At 36.8% G+C, this 20523-nt stretch overlaps 1 protein-coding gene across 5 annotated transcripts in view; it reads left to right on the top strand.

Annotated features, from left to right (window-relative positions):
* CMC1 (C-X9-C motif containing 1) overlaps window positions 1–20416 on the top strand; it is a 71713-nt gene extending 51297 nt beyond the window's left edge. For 3 of the 5 annotated variants that reach the window (XM_074312728.1, XM_019745228.2, XM_074312732.1), the window contains 2 exons: window positions 14380–14470; window positions 17666–20416. In XM_074312728.1, the coding sequence (XP_074168829.1) occupies window positions 14380–14470; window positions 17666–17786 (212 nt within the window). In that variant the 3' untranslated portion in view covers window positions 17787–20416. Of the gene's footprint in view, window positions 1–1470; window positions 1581–12031; window positions 12077–14379; window positions 14471–17665 lie in introns of those variants that run through there. The other 2 variants (XM_074312731.1, XM_074312729.1) reach the window with 2 other exon arrangements.
* The last annotated feature ends 107 nt before the right edge of the window (window positions 20417–20523 follow it).

Below are 20523 nucleotides of genomic sequence, written 5' to 3'. Positions count from 1 at the left end.
TTTAAAAGTAAAATCAGAAATATTGATTTCTACTTGACTGGAGAGATGATTTAGTTTGAATATCAGTCTGATCTTAATCAGGTGAGAATTAATTGAGTTGGAGATATTAGATATTCAGTGATGTTAACTGAACCATGATCAATCTAGAGAGAAGCTTTCTTTTGTACTATGTTGGAATTATCAAATAGCTCATGCACGACTATGTAAAATAATCTTTTCATGTTCATCCTTCTACCTTCTTGTCTCATTATGTGCACCACTAAATTCATTCTGTACACAGACTAATCTTTAAAGTAGCAAGCTAATAAATCGCAATTTAATAGAAAATTAAAAGCATAATAATTTAGTCATAAAATGCTATTATTGCCAGAATTTTATAATGATATATTTTCTAGTGCCTAATTTTAAAACCTAGTGATTAAAACCTTTGCTTTTCAAGTATACCTGGGACTTAAAAAAAAAAAATCTTATTTTTTTTCTTTTTTTTACATTCAACATTGCAAGAATAAAATGAGCAATACAGAATTATTTTAATCTTTATTTCCAGAAATATAAATAGAGTCTGTAGCATTATATTGGTCTGAAATGTGGCATGGGCTTTTCATTTATTTTAAGAGTGTGATAGCAATATCATAAGTGTTGTGAAAATATAAATGGTGAGATAACACCTCCATAGGACTTGGCTCTTAAGTAGTAAAATTGTAAAGTCTTTAAATAAACTGCAGCCAGAACTGAAAGGATCGATTTGCCTTGTTAACTAGGGATACTACATGTATTAAATGTCTAATTAAATGTAGCATAACATGTCTTTTATTTTCTCTTTAAATCTGAGAATTTGGTGCTGTTTATAATCGAAGTAATATTGTCAGATTTCTTCTGTTTTGGCAGTTGGTGTGACCATGTTAAATGTAAAGAAAGCCAATAGTGTGACTTCAGATGGGGTCATTTCACCCTGGAGCAATGCATTTCACCTGGCCTGGGCTAGTGGGAGCAGTAGGATGGCTGTAGTTGTGTATTTTGCAGAAAGGAGTGTCCATATTTGTATTTGAGGACAATTAGCATTAAATGAAATTAACCATATATGCAGAGATATCCCTAGAGCTTGATGAGTGGGGTGTTCTTAGTGAGATGTGTGTGTGTGTGTGTGTGTGGAGGGGGTTCCCCCCAGTTGCTGCTAAGCAGCAATTCAGGGAAAAAGGCTTGTTCTAGGAAAAAAAGATCAAGAGATGACTTTTTCATTTTGCTCCCCAAACCCAAACCTCCTCTTATCTGGACCTCACTTCGCTCCCATCTGCCTCCCAAAGCTATTACTTTCTTTAAATTTTTACAAAATTACATTTTGTAAAGTTGACACGTGTACAGACTACCAAAATACAGCCAAACATGTCTCTTCAATTGCTGCCCCCAGGTCCCCGTTTTCCTTCTCTGAGAAGGAAACCACAGTTACTTGTTTCTTATCTTCTTGCACAGCTACTTGTGCTCATGTGTGTGTATTCGACACAGAAATGGTAATGTACTCTGCTATGCTCGTCTACATCTTTCTGTTTTCAGTCTTTAAGTCTTGAAGATATTCTCTGTCAGTGTACTTTTTGTTTTGGTGGCTGCATAGTATTCTGTGGTATAGGATTTCTACTTTGGTTGTTGGTGTGACTTAGATTAAAAGAAAGCTGATAAGTGGCTTTTAATGGTGTCAAAGGCTACGTTTTACTTACATAAAAATACTCTTTGCTTCAGCTAAGAGAAGACAGGGTGAGGAATGGCTACAGATATGTCGTTCTCTGAATGATTCCCTACAAATGATTTTTAGTGCATATATTTATATATATATGTATGTGTGTGTGTGTATATATACACACATATATGTGTGTATATATATATTTTTTCATATGTATATAAATACATATATATTTTATATACATGTATTTATATATATTTTTATATATATGTATATATATATATATGTATATATTTATATATTTTTATATGTATATATACACATATATTTATGTATATATATACATTTTTTTTTTTTAAGAAAGACACAGCCATAGTTATTTTTATATTTGAATTGTCTATTTGTTTGGATTTGAAGAACTTAGCATCTTTATGGATGCTGCTTTTTCTTTTAAGGGAGAAGCTGTCTCAAGTTCTTTTTTGGGGAAAGCAAAGTGTTAAATACATAAGTAAATTTGCAAACCAGCAGATCATGAGGAGGGTGACGAGCTTTCATCAGTAGTCTGGACACCACGTACAACAAGGAAAAAGGAGCAGCTTTTACACTGGCTCTGAACCAGGGGAAGGAAGCAACAGGAATGTTATTCCCTATAGTATTTGATGAGGAGGAAGCATTAGACTTACGCTAGTTTTTTCCAGGCTATAAATCCCCCACCCCAACACAGACACACACACACACACACACACACACACACATATGGGGGAGGAACTGGCTACCTTATGAGATAACGAGTTTTCTCTCACCACAAGGGTTTAGACAGTGAGATGGATTATGAGGGACTTTCTGAATTAAGTAAGTGTTTAGATTAAGTGACCTCTAAGGTTCTTCCCACTCTAACCATTTCCATCCCAGAAGTCCCAAACAAGGCAGCTGGTTCTTTCCTGGACCCTTCCTGAGTGACTGTTAATGCTCACTGTTGGCTCATGTTCAGCCCTAGAAGAGGCTGTAAATCACTTGCCAGAATGAAAAACTACAGCAGGTTAGGTTATTGCTTATATGACTTGCATTATTAAAAGCATGGTTCTTTTGTGTGAACTTACTTGTTGTCAGGAATAGGGGGCACATCACCCACCAGAAGATGGCAAGGAAGACCAGAATGCTCCATGTTCAGATGTGCCAGTTTCTGAGTAGGTCTTTTAACTTTGGAGGCTGTGGGGGGAGCAAAGAGGGAACATGTAACAAAAATGTATGGTGTGAACCCTACTCATTCACTTACATTTCTCTTGCTTTGTCACTTTCTAAATCCTCCACCTAGTCACTATTAATGATACTCATGGATTCCATTATCTGGGGAGACTTACAGCATCTTTTACATGTGGTCTTTCACAAAAGATGGGTTGATTTGGTGCTTTCCTTGGCTATACTCGCCTGGGCTAATGTCTACCTTTCATATCTGGTAGCACCTAAAATCTGAAACTTCAAATTTAGCATTTCATTATATACTGCTTGGAGGAGCCACTTTCTCATGTGTAAAATCCTTATTTTAAATGTTTAAGTATATCTTATAGTAATTCTGGAAAAATGGGTGTGGACCCAGGGAATGAAGAATCTGATGTTATTTTATTTCAGAGGATTTGCTAAGTAGCAGAAAATCAGATCAATAAGCTGTAGCTTATTTTTTCCTGTGGGAGTGATAGGATGTGTAGAACCACCCTGCTCACTTCCCAGGTCTCCATTGTGACTCATGTAACATTAATTGACCTGGGTTAAGTCTATTCTGTGGGCATGGAAATTTCTGCTAAATGTGGAAGGTTTTCCTGTGTTCTCATTGTGGAAGGGAGTAAGTGGGAATCAAAAGTAGTTACAAGTTTGTTTACAAAATTACAAAGGCCAGTTCTTGGCCAGTCTTGGAAATGTGATGTAACCTACATAAAACTCAGTTTCTCATCTAACAAATGATGATAATAATAGTGCTTATCTGATAGTGTTTTTGTAGAATTCACGTGAGCTAATAAACAAAGTACTCAGTATAGTTATTGGTACTACATAATAAATACTCAGTATATTTTAGTTGCCATTGTCGTTTTGTTCTTATTGCTGTTAATATTAACACTTTTAAATACCTTGCAAAAAAATTACGAAGTTACATGGCAAAATGGAAACCAAAAACGCCACCTGAAATAAGACAGTTTTTTCTTTTTTTAAAAATGGAGAAATGAGTTAAGAACTATTTAGACCAGGGGTGTCCGAACTTTTTTCAACGGTTTTCACCAAGGGCCATGTGCAGTAAAATACACAAACAGCCAGGCCACTCACTCAAGGTGAAGTACGTATTTGCCTCACCTGGTTTATTTAAGTAAACTAAATATATTTTTGGAATTTGCTGCGGGCCAATTAACAATGGATTGTGGACCGCAGTTGGCCTGCGGGCCGCAGTTTTGACACCCTTGATTTAGACCCTGCTCAAAATGAATGTATCATTGCCCTTTGGTTGCCATAAGAAATCATCTCTGTTCCAAATGCTGCCTACTAAGTGCTCCTTGTCAGAGTCACATTTTATTCCCATGAAGCGTATATTCTAGTAAATAGAGATAATGAATCTGTGTATCCTCCTCACACGTTTTAATTTCTGTTAAGCCTCAAAATTTTATGTATTGTGTATTTGTTTTTTAAATTTTTTTTATTGGGGAATATTGGGGAACAGTATGTTTCTCCAGGTCCCATCAGCTCCAAGTCATTGTCCTTCAATCTAGTTGTGGAGGGCGCAGCTCAGCTCCAAGTCCAGTTGCCATTTTCAGTCTTTAGTTGCAGGGGGCACAGCCCACCATCCCATGCGGGAATTGAACCAGTAACCTTGTTGTTGAGAGCCCACGCTCTAACCAACTGAACCATCCGGCCGCCCCAAAATTTTATGTGTTGTTTTTGGATAAATTCTGAATTGACCCTGCTTAAACTCAATAAATGATAAAAACAGTGTCAAAAATTTAGATCTGTGTCAAAGAAATTAGATAACACTGTATGCCACGGGAAACATTATTTAGTAGCACCATATTTATAAATATACGGATGAGTTAAATCAACTCAAGCCTACTAGAAATTCAGAATTATAAATTTGACATTCATTGAACTTGTTTATTTATTGAGCTATTTGTTGAATACCAGCTAAGCTGGTCAAATTTATGAAATGATTATTTATACGTAGTTTTTATTTCCTTACATACTTTATTTTGATTAGGTATTTTCGAAGGCTTAAAAAGGATCAATGGCAAGAAATACATGCCCTAAGGAAAGATAAGAAAGATTACTGAGCCTAAAATGATCATAAATTTCAAATCATGAAGCAGTAGCCAACTCATCACTAGCTGCCAAACTGAAAGTATCTAGAGCTGCATTGTGTAGTATGGTAGCCACCAGACATATGGGGCTATTTAATTGAATTAAAGTTAATTAAAATGAAAAATTCAGTTCTTCAGTTGCAGTAGCCACATTTCAAGTGGCTAATGGCTGCACTGTTGGAAAGTGCAGAGTATATTTCCATCATTGCAGAGAGTTTTGTTGGACAATAGAAATATAATATGAGCCATAGTTACCATTTTTAGTGTATAGCAGCTGCATTTAAAAAATGTGAAATTTTAAAAGGTAAAATAAATTCCAATATTGCATTTTATTTAATCTATAATCCTCTATGCAAGATACTATCTTTTCGACTTGCAATCAATATGAAAATTATTGAGATATTTTGCATTACTGTTTTCATCCTGAGCTTTCAAAATGCAGCATGCATTTTATACTTACAACACGCTGCAGTTCAGACTAACACATTTCAGGTGCTCAGTAGGCACATGCCTGGTGGCTACCGTATTGCACAGTGCCAGGTGTAAAGGGTTACAAACCCAAGTTGATCAAGCGAAGGCACAACTATTTGGTAATATTATGGAATTCCTTCTGTGTCTGCCACTATATTACAAATACATTGGAGTTAGGAACCGTATTTTGTATTTAATGCACACTTGGGTAGAGAAATAACTGTCCTAGAGAATTGAAAAGAAAAGCAATGTTTAATGCAGCAGCAATAGGAGCAAGGATTTTTGTTGTTGTTGTTCTAATCTTCTCCCTGGTATTATATGAATCAAAGACGTTTCTAGACAGCATTATGACTTAAAATCGTAACATAAAAATTAATAGGTGATTTTCAGTACTCATTTTAGTTGATGTCTCAGCAGCAGTTGACAATAATGACTACTGCTTTTGTAACCCAAACTATCAGAAAAGGTAGTCATCTGATGGATGCCTTTTATTTATTTATTTTTACAGTTTACCATCATATTAAAAAAAAATAAATTACAGAACAGAGGAACAGTGACTTACATTTTTTTATTAGAATTGAACATAGCAAGCCCAAATTTTTATTCCTTGTTTTGAAAGTTTTATGCTTGATCGAGTCAGTGTCCTTTGAATGCAACTGTCATTCATGAACCTGAAACATACCTATCTTGTCAATAGTGCCTTCACATTTCAGATACATCTCTAGTAGGTTCTAATTTATCATTAATCCTGGTTCTTCCTGTACTTACATCCTTAAAACGCAATATTTTTGAAAACATTGATGGCTACTAATTTTGTTGAAAAGGATGGCCATCTTTTTTTGCTCCATAATTTTAAAACATTTTTATTTTTAGCCCGATACATACTATAAATAGTTTTCTTCTAATCATCTTTATTGATACACTGCCATATATCCTTGAGCACAATGGGATAGTAGACTCTTGTTGCATATGCTGCATGAAAAGTCCCTTCTGTTGAATGATGGGATGGGAAGACCACATTTCTTTTTTGCCTTCAAAATATGTATTTATCAGTATCTGACTTTGAGAAAGTTCATCTTGGATATTATCATCTGAAGAGTCATAGCCTGTGATTGTGCTTATACAATCAATTTCATCATCATTAGAATCTAGAGTACTGTTAATCAGTTTCTTTGCATGCATCTGATTCATCTAATACCGTGTTTCCCCGAAAATAAGACCTAGCCTGACCATCAGCTCTAATGCATCTTTTGGCCCAAAAATTAGCATAAGATCCAGTCTTATTTTAATATGACACCAGGTATAATATAATATAATGTAACGTAATATAAAAGACCGGGTCTTATATTAATTTTTGCTCCAAAAGACACATTAGACCTGATAGTCCGGCTAGGTCTTATTTTCGGGGAAACATGGTAATTGTGAAACATCTTTTTGTCAATTTTCTTTTTCTATATAAGCAGTGTATTAGTATATTCTTGCTATTGTGACAAATTACACAAATTTAGTAGCTTAAAACAACACAGAGTTATTGTATTGCAGTTCCGTAGTTCAGAAGTGTAACATAAGTCTTACTAGATTAAAATCAAGATGTTGGAAGAGCTTCATTCCTTTCTGGAGGCTCTCTGGGAAAGTCTGTTTCTTTGCCTTTTTCAGCTTTTAGAGGCCTGTCTTACCTCAAGCAGCTACAGCAAAAATACCATAAACGGGATGGTTAACAAATAACAGACCTACAGTTCTGGAGGCTGGAAGTTCTAGATCAGGGTGCTAGCATGGTTGGGTTCTGGTGAGAGACCTCTTTGGGGTGGCCCACTGCTGACTTCTTGCTTTCTTACCCGGTGGAGAGTGGAGAGAGGAAGCAAGCACTCCAGACTCTTACAAGGACACTAATCCCGTTAATGAGCACCCCACCCTCATGACTGTCTAATCCTAGTTACCTCCCTGTAAAGGCCCTCCCTCCTAATACCGTCACATATCGCAAAGTGGGAGGCACTGGGGTTTTTGGGGACACAGACATTCAGTTCATATCAAGGCCCCCCATTTTTGGCAGGTGTTCCCCTTTCGCCATCTTTAAAGCCAGCAAGATAACTGACCTTCTATTATCACATCTCTCTCTTGCTTTTTTCTTTGGTCTCCCTCTTCTACCTTTAAGCTTCCTTGTGATAACTTTGGGCCCACTAAAGTAATCTCCCTTTTTTAAAGTCAAGCTGGTTAGCAACCTTGATTCCCCTTTGCCATGTAACCTAATATATTCACAGGTTCGGACTTGAACGTCTTCAGGGGCTGTTATTCTAAGTAAAATAATTGGAAAGTGAAAAAAAAAATTTCAAATCTCAACTGTGTTCAAGGAAAGCAGAAAAGCCCCCCAAAATAAAAAGACTGCTTTTATATATTCATGAATAATGCTGTAATACATTAGGCAACATTATAAGAAAACTGATGTAGTAATGAAGATTTATTTCACTGTTGCATCATTTTTCTAGATGATTCCATCATTTCGTTTTCTTCTTATTCTAGTCATTTTTAGTATAGTTGGGAATAATTGATAAGTCATCACGAAATAATTGCTAGGATGTTACAGTAGAACATTTCAAGATGTAAGAAAAATAAGTTCATTAAGAGTCTATGTTGTATCTTAACTTTGTACAAAGATACAATGAACCTGTATGATAATGGCAAGATAGATTGTTTTATTGTTACAAAATATGTTGATTGGAGGGGACGGCCTCTAAGAAAGGGTAACAGTCATGAAATACCATCCTTACAATAGTTGGAACGACTCCTAAAAGAAACTTGAAAAATGAAATTGGGTCCATTGGACACTGGTCATGTAGTGAGGGTCATTCACTCGGTTTCCGTGACGTCTGTGATGCCACACAGCCCTCCCTCTTTCCAGTCTCCTCTCTCTCAGCTCGATGCTTAAATGTTGGTATTCCTCAACCATCGCCAAGGGGCCTCTTGTTTTCATTATTTTTACTAAACTACTACTATCCAAATAGTTATCTTCAGACTTGCTTTAGCCCTATGTGCCTAACTGCCTTCTGGATGACTCTGCTTGCATGTTTCACAGGCCGCCTAGCTGAACACGTCTCAAAGTCGTTACCTTTATCCTATCTCCCTCCACCGACTCCCACCAGAACAGGACAACATCATATGCACCTTGTATGCTGTTCTTTTTCTGGTGTTTTTTAAGTTGTCAAACTGCACCATCATGTACCCAGCAAGAAATTCAGGAGTTATCCTTGACTCCTTCATCTTTTTCCCTCATCACCAGGTATATCTCAAGTCCTGTCAAGTTTCAGTTTTAGTCATCTCCTTCTCTCCATTCTCACTTCCTCTGTCTTTTTAGCTCCTTGCCGTCTTTTATTTGGATTATTGTACTAACTTCCTAACCGTTACCCTGTTATTCCCACTTCTGCCTCCCCTGCCTTCTCTTCTAATTATCTGAAGAAAATCTGATTGTGTCAGGCCACTACTTAAAACCCTTCTGAAGATTTCCATTGCTCCTAGAAGAAAGCCAAGTCATTTTCACATTGCCTACCAGTCACAGTTGCTGCGTGCCTTTCCTTCTCCACCTCCCATTCACCAGACATACACATGTGCGCGCACACACACACACACACACACACACACATGCATACACACACAACCAAGTAACCTGAAATGTTCCAGCTCCTCTGAATTAGTCTCTGTAATATGTACTTCCTGTTCACCTCCAGACCGTCCCCTGTACTCTTCCCTTTGTCTAGAACATTCTTCCTTCTCCTCGTTCACTAGCTCAGTATAGCTCATAGCTTAAAAGTCCTTCTCCTGAGAAGTTTCTCTTGAATAGGTTTGGAGTTCCAATTCTTTGCTTCCATGCGCCCTCCCTGCCCTTCCTCTCAGAGCAAAGGGCAAACTCTACTGTTAGCACTTTTTAGTTGTCTGTCTTCTCAGGACTATTGTTAGCTCCTACAGGACAGAAACCCTCTGTCTTGCTCAGCATGGAAACCCCAGAACTTAGCCCAGTGCTAGCTAGGTTCGTAGCAAGTACTTTGAAAATGTTTGTTGAATGAATGAATGGATATTTTATGAGCCCATAGATAAGCACTGAAAGAATATATTAAAAATTTAAAATTGTAATTGATTGAATCAGTTAATACCTTTGAAGCCTGAATTAACTCATTGGACAGTGTCTTTTACATAGTAAATACAAGTGTTAGCTGTTATTATTGTTGCTACTGTGAAGGCAGGAATGTAAGTGATTTGTTTTCTTTTCCTTCTAGTTTGGTAAATACAAAAAAAATGAAATATTTACAATTGCATTTCTTCTTTAACATTAAGGTGACAGTATGATTTGGTGATTTCCCCTCTGCAGTAGCGTAGATTTAACTTTGGAAACAGAAACATTTTTTTAAGGTGTGAATGCAATGAAGAAGCCACTGTTTCAATGTACGTGTCTTGTAAAGGATGCTGTTGTTGCTACATGTTATGGTTTTTTTTTTTCCCCGTTTGAATGATTAATTTTATAGATCCCTTGAAAATTTGTCTATGGAATTCTGTTGTTACAATGTTGGCAAATACTCACACATACACTTTTTTTCAACTAAAATGAACTTTTCCTAATTAGCTTCTCACTCAATCTGGAATTCTGTATAATATTTGGCTTTATCTTTAGGTTGGATTGGATTGAGTTCTTTCCAGAAGTCAAACTCCTGTGATCACTGACTCAAAGCTTATCGAGAGAACTAGCTTTGTTACTAAATTTTATAAACGAATGTACATAGAAGTCAGAACTGTTTAGAAAATCTTTCACATGAACTTCATGAAATACCATTCGTGCTGTCAGTTATACAGAATAATGTGCTTTGTGGCTTTGTGGCCTTGGTCTCCTTCAGCTGAGCAGTCATTAGAAGGAAGAGGACAAACTACTGCCTTCATTGTCTCTGCTTTGGTCCAGGCCTGCCTTTGAACCTGGTGAGCTCAGAACTGAGCGTGACCTCCTGTGGTCTTCAGGCACTTTTTACTTCACAGCTTCCAGAAGGGACGCTGATTACTGAGAGCCACACAGCACTTAGGCGTCGTCTCCAGGGAATGGACATCGGACTGTTCACTACAGAAGTCTTCACTTAAAAGATAGCTTTTCCTGAGAAATACTCGTTTCGGACTTAAATTTATGTTACAGGTTTAAAACTGCAGACACCTTTGTCTGAAGGAAAATATGACAAAGTCAGCACTTACCTAGACCCTCCCCAAATTGTATTGTTTTCAGTTTTATATTTTTAAAACCTTATGATTTAATAACTGGTCAAAAGATCTTTTTTACATTGTGTAAGTACATCTCTGTTTTTGTCCTTATCCAGTTCTATAGAAGCAAACAGTTTTAGGCTTAAGATTTCCAGTTGCAGAGTTGATGACAAATTATGAGTCTATGGTGATTTTAAAATCTACCCTACTCTGTGTCATTAATAAGCAAGACCTCTGAACTCTTTTTCATTTAGATTAAACTGAAGTTCTAGATTTAAAGGTGAAATCAGTAAGATTATGGTGTAATCATGGCGATATTACACATAGCTTGTATGTTAAAATTGGAAATTATGTTGGTATCCAAATATATCTGTGTATTTTGTAATGTTGGAAAAATAGGGACTTTATAAATACTGATTAAAGAAATAAAAGTACTGGAAAGTTAGAAATAAGTGCTATGTCGCAAGGTTGTGTAAAAGTTTATAAGCTTAGGATTCAAAAAATATAAATTAGTGGAGATATAAATGGAGTGGTTCTAGTCAGAGACATGAAACATTAGGGGTTATTTCTTTTAATTTGGTATGTTTTTAAAGTGTCATCTTTCATCGAATGTTTTAGTTTTAACTGGATGACTGCATTTTCAAAATAATATGTTATATGAAACTTAGTACTAAATGAAACAGATAAACGATCAAGTGCCCAGTATTTCTCTTTCCATGCAGAGTTGCACCATAAATACTTATCCTTGGTTTAATTAAGATACCTTATTATTGGGGTTGTTTAAATATTAAAATATATTCAAAAGTTCCATAAATTAAATGAGCTAAAAACCATTCCAAACCATTTATTTCTCTTACTGCTTTTATACAGAGGGGCTCCCCAAAAATATTTGTCTTATATAAACTTGAAATGATATAGATTACTTGTACTTAATTACAATATGATTATTGTGCCCATTACCTGAAAGTTAGGAGAAGACTGTATCTCTTTCTGTTTTTCCTATATGTACTTGACTCAAATTTTATTCTATTTCTAAAGAATATTCTTACCAATAATTTATTATGTGGTATTAAGTGGTTTCTTTCAGAAAAATGAGGGTTTTTACAAAAGAAAGATGGACTCTCATGTTCTTGATATTTTAAAGACCGAAAGTCTTGAATACTATCTTTAAGCACATTTCTTTAAATTTTGGAATAACTTAGGAATCTCTCAACTGTCACTGTTTATTGATACTCATTTGCATTACCTTAAGATATACTTAAGTGAATGAACTTTTATTTTCATAGGCTTTAATGGTAATTAAAATTAAATTACTTATTTACAGGTGTACAGGCCCTTCAACATTTAACATAACACGGAAAAAAGGAATGTAAGTTAGATTTGTTTTAGAGTAACAATTAGAGGTCAGTTGGCAGCACTGGCAGCATCCTTGTTGCATGAGTATGTACTAATGTGGTATGAAAGCAAGGGCCTCATTAAAACCTTGTTGCTAAACAAGTGACAGAAACCTTACAAGCAGCTGGAGGCTTCAGGCCAGTTGCCGTTATTCCTGAAGAGATTTGGACAAGTGTGAAAAGATACAGACTATCCCTTTGTTGTGATCAGAACACATACATGCTACCTCGCATCAGGTCCTACTAAAGACATTTCTATTTCTGTTAGGCATGACGAATCTTAAAATAATGGGATGGTAAGCATTCTCTTGTGAATTTTTCAAGTGTGAAATATTGGGTTTGTTAAATTCAGAAAGTGGACTTTTGATAGTAGCCATGGTGTGTGTGTTTTCCAGAAAAGGACAAGGGGTGGGTCAACTAACATACTTCATTAGGCAAATTCATGATGGTAATGATCTTTTTCTAGACGGTAGCTGAGTGAACTGGTCGGGCATAGTCTGGGAGGTTTCGGTAAGGGTGAGCTGGTACCCGGGATCAGCCCGCGGTTCGTCACCACTGTTCTCTTGGCATTTCCCTTCAAGAAACCATTGGCCAGATGTCATCACTTCTGGATTAACTTGATGCACGTATTCCCTTGGAGTATTGCTAATGTCTTAAGTTTTATTTGGGATCATAAACCTTGCTTCCAGAAAAGTAGATTTTAATATGCTGTAAGTAAAATCCTTAACATGTAGGAATGCTAATGACATTCCAGAATGAAAGTTTTGATAGCCAGTGGCCACCCCTCAGGATCTCCTGCTAATGAGATGTTTATAAGTCGGCTTTGCCTTCTTGAGTTGTAGGGCACAAAAGAAACTCCCAGGTCTGATTTGGCCCAGGTGTCCAGCGCATCTCTATAGAGAGGAACAAGAATAGGTTCAGGGATCAGAGAGCAAATGGTGGCACTGCTGAGACTGGTGAGCAGGAACTAAAGGCGGCTGCTCCTGTGTCTGTGGAGTGGAGTATTACGTGTCACTTGTAATTTAAAGTGATCATGAATATTATCTGAAGTAAAATCATTTTCTGCATCTATTGGTTTTCTACCACTTACCCTTCAAAGTATGCTGTGGTACTGCAGGCAGACGCAGATATCTGTGCTGTAGGAATCTCGTCCCAGTAAAGCCCCTCTACTGAGTTTTTTATGTGTTTTAACAAATCTCAATCTTTTCCAGTTTGCTTGTGCTTTGAACATATTTTTGTTACATACGGTGTGTCTTCCTGGAGACTCCTGAAATGACCGCTTGCTGTAAAATAATTGTGAATTATGTATTCCTTAGTAACTGGAAGGGTAACACATTACTCAAGAAAAGAGGGAAATCTTGATAATTGTGTATTAAAGGGGTTATTCAGAAAATGTTACTATTTGCCTACTGTTTCTTTGTAAGGATAATATTGTAATTTAAGATCTGATATGGAAATGGTCTGTTGCTTACAGCAAATTGGAGGTGGCAAAGCCTGGAACTAGAGCAGCCAGTGGTCAGGAAAGGACCAGGGTAGTTCAGGAAAGTGGCTGTAAAAGGTGGGGAGCACAGCACACACTCCTGTGGAAAGAATAAGGGAGGACTGAGTGACCCCAAATAAACATAAGACGAATCAGCAAGTGGCCCAGCTGTGGGTGGGTTATAGCACCAGGTTTTTCTGAGTTGGTGGTCCTGAGAAGGCAGGACACCAGAGGGTCCAGACAGTTTAAAAGGCAAACTACCAGAATGGAAATTTTACAGAAAGCCATTTGAATTTTCTGGAGCATCTAAGAGTTGATTTGGGATTGGAGTGAGAGCCCTGTTATCAGAAGTGAACGTACCATGGTGGCAAGATTGACTTAAAGAAAGGGGGTGCCTTGGTGCCACCAGGAGGCATGCAGAGACTGGACACCAAATGCTCCAGTCTGGAAACAGGCCCCTTTTATTCTTCTTATTCATTTCTTCTAGAATATACTCTTCCTCTCTATTAGGAATCATACTTATTCTCTACACTCCATCTGTCTCCATGAAGCCTCCTGGCTCTATCTCAGAGGTTCTCTCTCCCTCTTTTCAAATTTCATTCTTTATTTCTAAAAAGTAAACAACACTCACCTTATTCTGCCTTAATTATTTATGTACGTGTCTTTGGTGGAGCCTGTGCTGTGTGCCAAGCATGATCTAGGTAATAGATGTTAAAAATGAATATTGCAGAGCTGTCAGAAATTGTATTGATGTAAATTACAAGTCATTTTTTTTTTCTTTTCAAATTTTTATTTCAGATTTTACCAAATGTTGCAAGGACTCTGGGATCCTTATGGTAGTAAAATGCCGGAAAGAAAATACTGCATTGAAAGAGTGTCTAACAGCTTAGTAAGTAGTTACCTCAGTGTTTGTGCTTCTCCCGTGTGTGTGTGTGTAATATATGTATTAGGTAACAGTATGTTTTTTAACTCATTCAGTGTAATGCATTCTGTACTTCCCCCCACCAAATCCATCATATTGTTAATTGAGTCTAAAATTTCAATTTGTTAAAGATTATACTAAAAAAAGCAGTATAACATGTTTATGAAGGATCTTTTCAACTTATGTGGGTCAGCATTGTATCTCATTAAAAATACGAGGTCAGCAAACAAAAATATATGATTTTTCATGTGATTTAACCAATTCCTTTTTATAAACAGGTTGATCTGTAGAATATATTATCAGTAGGTTTATATTTATATCTTCTAATGAAAAGTAATTAGACTATCTCTAAGACCTTTGCCAGCCTTGTGATTTTTTTTCGAATCCGTATAATTTAACTCCTAGGAAACCTACAATAAATCAAATGAAGGACACAAAGATCAATTTAGATTTTGAAGTTAGTTAAATTAAAATTTAAAATAATTCTTAAATATCATATTCACTGATACTTTGTTGTAGTTCCTTGAATCTTAAAGTAAAAATATGCAAATTTTTTGAATGTAGGTGCTTTATGTTGCCTCTCCCCACCTGTTTTAGCACCCTCATTACTGACAGTATGCAGAATACTTCTGTAGATGGTGTTAGGTGATGGTTGTAATTGAAATCTTCGTTTTGGGAAGCCCTTATTTCCTTCTGTACGCTGCTACCCCAGCCTGTGAAGCATATGTATTGGTATGGTTTGATACTTCTCAGGGAATTAGATAAGAAGTAGTGATTATCTGAATCTTGTATTTGTTTTCCTTTTGATAATAATGTACACATAAATTTATAGACTTTTTTAGAACGCTGTAGTTGGAAGACTTTAGAGATTATTTAAACTAATCTCCACATGAGGAAGGAGATGAGAAAACACACTCTAGGTCCACATGATTTTTTCTCAAGTTGGTAATAATAATAATTCTGATAGCAGCCCTCATTTATGGGCCAGAACCTGCCCTAGGCGTTCTACCGCAAAGGAAGAAGGGTTCATTCTGGGACTTACGATTTTTCCAGTTCTCTTCCCTAGTGCTACCAGGAGATGTTTAATGAATAAAGAAGCCTCTTAAACTTCTGTGACTGACTTTGTTAAATTTTCTTTAGTATATTAAGAATTTTTACACCTCGGTTTCCGTCATCATAGTAACTTAAGTTATTCTTATTTGAGATACTATCCCTCCCTCTCGACAGGGCAGGACTAGGGCAGCGTTGACAGGAGCACCGGCGGCGCAAAGGGCAGCCTAAGCTTAACTCTGGATGAGCCAGAGTGTCGCTAGCCCGGCGACCTTGGGCAGGTTCCTCACTATAAGATACGATCATTACTCCTCATGGAGTGATTGTGAGGTACTATATGTAAACACACTACCGCAGTGCTGACACATAGTAGGTATTCCTTAAGTGTTAGCACGTTTTTGATTGTATTTTGTTATTTGTTAGCTTTTGTTATCTAAGTATTAATCATTTGAATATCTTTCCATCTCTCACCCCTACAAATAGGAGAGAATAACACTTTCTAGTCCATTCTGTGGGAGGGGCCAAGCAGGAGGGAGGGTCTACTTCTGTGTTTAGAGGAGAGAGAAGCAGTGAAGGAAACAGAGGGATGTGCCATTTGCTGAAAGTAAACGGAGAGTTAGGAAGGAAGAACTTTATTTGACCTTAAGTCTTAACATACTCCAAGAAATAGCATGTTTTCATCTTTGAATATGAAAGTGCTCTGCTGTATTTACTGTTGACGTTCCGTAACATGAATGTAACCACCATGCTGTCTCATCTCTCCAGAGTGGCATCGTGAAGTGTTAATGGTTTGTGTGCTTTTGTTTCTACTTGTCTCATCTTCCTTCCTTCATTCAATAAACTGCCATCTGACTTCTGTCCTAACTCCACTGAAACTACTCTTCCTAAAGATTCTAGTGGGGTCCTGGTAGCCAAATAGAGTATCTTTTCAGTCCTTTCTTTTACTTGACCTCTCTCTCTCTGGAAGTCCTTTCAAGTTCCCTTCTACCTGGCTTCCCTTATAAAATGCTCTTTTCCTGTTTCCCAACGTCTCTTCCTACCTCTCAGCCTTTTCTTCCTTAACTTATTCCTTAAAATTGGTTCTCTGGTTCTCTTCTCACTCTTAAGTCTGAGAAAACTCACTTTGCACCCGTTCATTCAGTGACTTCCTATGGGTCGTGACATTTTTCTGCTTCTTTCTTCAGGCCTCAAACTGAACTCAGCTCCTTTTACTCTTCCTGACTCATGTATCTTTGTGAATTATATATACTATTGTCTAGAATCCTCTTGTCTCCTCACTCCAATGGTTGTTTCCTGTTGATTTCGTTTCCTAAATCTTCCTCAGATCCATCCATTCATCCTTTCATCACGACTGCTCCTCCTTTGCTCTAGGTCCTCGTCATTTCTTCTCTGGATTATTGTAATAGTTTATCGGAAACCCTGCCTTTAACCTGGTTGCCCCCTTTTAGCCTATGTGCCATATGCTGCCAGATTCATCTAAGACAAAAAAACCGATCATACAATGGCCCCACTGTCTTCAGGATAGATTTTAACTTCTTAGTACGGCATAAATGGACTGTCATGATTTTATTTCTGCCCATTCCAGCTTCATCTCAGGTCTTTTTTGTGTGTGTGCATAGTCAGCTATAGCTGCACTAAGTTACTTGTAGTTCTTGGTGCCTCATCTGTGTGCGTTCTTATAGGGACTTCTGTTGGTCCTTCAAAGTGCATCTCAGACATTTCCCTGTGACATCTCCCTCTCCCCACTTCTTCCATGTTTCCATGGTGCACTGGGCCATACCTCTACTAGCATGTGGTCTACTTAACTGTAATGCAGTCTTTGCTTGTCTGCTTTCTAACACCAGGGGCTCTTTGAATGTAGGCACTGTGTTTCTCATTGCTCTGTCCTGGGATAGTGCTACTCAAAAAAGAACCATTAGGTCCTTTTATTTTTTTTCCTTTTCTTTAGCTAGTTTCGTAGTCTAATGTTTATGATGAATTTGTGACCATTACTAAAAATCTACTTCTAAAGATAGTACATGATGAACTGGATGTCTGAATGTTATTAAAGTAAGCTATGTTAACCACTTGCAAAGTGATTCGCTTTAAAAGATATCCGTTTCTTTCTTGTAGTTATAATGATCCCGACTTTTATGAGGAATGCAAAATGGAATACCTGAAGGAAAGGGAAGAATTCAGAAAAACTGGAATTCCTACCAAGAAAAGGCTACAAAAGCTCCCAACAAGCATGTAGGCAAATATTCAAATGATAGATACTCAGTAATTCTTTTCATGGAAACCACAATTACCTAAAACAATGGACTCAAGGAAGTTTGTTTGCTTTCTCCTAAATTATGGAAATATTTTTATCTGAAATAAAGATTTTTAAAAAAAAAAATTAAAGTTTATTAAACGGGATAGGAGTAAATAGTGAAGTGGGACATGGTTTGCCTGGTCATTATGGATTTTTCATAAATTTTCCCACAGCTATAGTTCTGTAAGAGTGATACTGTTTTTTAGGGTTCCGTATAGGTCTTAATATTCCTCTATCCATGTATAGACTAATGGCTAATCATGGGTCCAGAAGTAACTAAGGGAAAGCAGGAATGGACATGCTTCAGGGGGTTAATAACTAGGCACTACAGAAGAATGGTTATGAGCCAGAATCCTTCCTGGTTCTCTTCTTACTGGCTGTGCAACTGCAGAAATAAATCCTAGTTACTGTGAGGATGAACTGAGTATTGTAGGTAAATAGAGTATGCAGAGCAGTGCGTCAGACATGGTAAATGCTCTTTAATGGTGGTTGTTATTTAGTACTGAAGGCTTATTTGGAGATACGAGGTCTGACAGTTATGTCACGATCTTGTTGCAATGATGTTGCTAACCTTTTTTGATATCAGAGGGATTATTCATTATGAATTTGTACCAACTGGCAAACAGTTAACCAAGTTTACTATTTGGAAGTGATGAAAAGTCTGTGTGAAAAAGACTAAAACGACCTGAACTTTTCACCAAGATTTCGTGGCTCTTGCATCACAATAATGACCAGCTGACACAGCACTGTCTGTGAGGGAGTTTTTAGCCAGTAAACAAATAACTATATTGGAACACCCTTCCTACTCACCTCATCTAGTCCCCAGTGAATTCTCTCTTTACCTGAAGAGAAAGGAAATATTGAAAGGAAGACGTTTTGGTGACATTCAGGACGTCAAGGGTAATACAACAATTCTGATGGCCATTCCAGAAAGAGTTCCAACATTGCTTTGAAGGGTGGACTAGGCACTGGTGTCAGTGCATAGCTTCCCAAGGGCAGTACTTCGAAGGTGACCATAGTGATATTCAGCAATGAGGTATGTAACTTTTCCTAGGATGAGTTTGTGAACTTAATTGTCCAACCTCTTAAAGATGGTAGATAAGTACTTAAAGATGAATTAATTTTACTTAACATCTTTGATGAAAAATTTCCTAAAATGTATTTTTAAGTGACTTGACCTGTTAATGTGGCTACTGAAAATCTTTTTTAAAAAGTCTTTTTTTATAAGTGTGAATGACCATTTTGTAACATAGTAATGGTTTCAAGAGCTAATGTAAAACAATTCTGTCCCAATGCAATAATTTGGTCCCAGGTTGAGCTTTAATATTAAAAGTTGCTATTTTTTTTCCCATGAGCTATTAACTCTTCACCCCAGCCATTCTGACCACTTTCCAGGTAAGTAAATTTTGTATATGTTTACATAGGTCTCATTAAAATCACAAATAGAAATTAGTACCTACCAGGAGTGTTTAACTTTGGCCCCAATCCCATCAAATAGCTCTGAAATACTTTTTTAAAACTTAGTTAACACAAATAGCACCCTAAAGAACCAATGGCATGTTCAAGTTCCACATTTTTCCGAGTGAGCCACTCAAACAACTGTTTACTCTTAATCGAAACCCGAAGAAACCATTGTCCCAGGCCACAGATCAAAACGAGGGTGATTACTAGAGCAGTGAAAAGCAAAGGAAATAGACACCTAGAGGCCCAGTAGCAAAGGGGTAGGTAAGTAAGCCTATATTCTTCTGTTAGCCTTTTGGCACTGGTGGATTTCCTAGAGCACAGGACCTCAAATTTTGTTTTTAATGACTCAAATGGAAAGGGAAAACATTTACTTGAAAAAGCAAGTGAAATATACACTTTGTGGCTATTTTATAATTTTGATTAGAATCAGAGGGGTCAACTTCAATTTCATGTGGAAAACTCACTTATGTAGATGTCACTTTCCCCATAGGTGCTAGACAAATTATATAGTACGTGTTCATCTTTATTATGTCAAAAACTAAACTGTTCAGCATAGCTTTCAGAATACCCTTGCCTATCCACACTCAAGTCTTTCTCCAACTGGTACATCTGGCTCAGTTGTTTTGCTTGCTCATTCATGCCTCTGGTATTATTTTGTTACGTGATAATCCACACGTTTTTTACTCTGTAAGATCTACCTTCTCTAAGTAGCCTTTCTGGGTAAGATCATTACTTTTAGTTTTTTAAGTCTGAGTTTCCCCCTATTTTCATTTTCTAATGTTTCACATAGTTATGTCCTTGTTCTAATGAATTAAGTTCCATTTTGGCAGAACCTGTTTCCTTTTAGAGATGGAAATTTTATTTTAGCTAATAAGGGATCAAGGGGAAGGAATAAAGGACTTTTGTTGTTGTTTTGTTGTTCTCCTCATTTTGAGTTATGGATGTGCTGCTGAATTGGATTATCATTTAAAAAAATCTAAAGATTAAAGAAATTTTTAAGGGAAGCCCTGTGGAGCAAGTATGTAAGCTACACATGGGCCATTCTTATTTCTCTTTCAGTCTTACCTAAAAAAGAGATGATAATAAAGTGTACATTTAAAAATTTATGCCTGGGTAAGAACAATTTTTGGTTACTGTTTCTTGAAGTCTTACATATTTATTTAGCACTTTAAACTGCCAAGAATATCAACTACTGACTTTCTAGCCAATTTGA

The sequence above is a fragment of the Rhinolophus sinicus genome, linkage group LG10 (assembly GCF_036562045.2).
Source record: "Rhinolophus sinicus isolate RSC01 linkage group LG10, ASM3656204v1, whole genome shotgun sequence".
Taxonomy (NCBI): Eukaryota; Metazoa; Chordata; class Mammalia; order Chiroptera; family Rhinolophidae; genus Rhinolophus; species Rhinolophus sinicus.
Note: the sequence above shows the minus strand (reverse complement) of the source record. Positions and strands in the feature narration are given on the sequence as shown.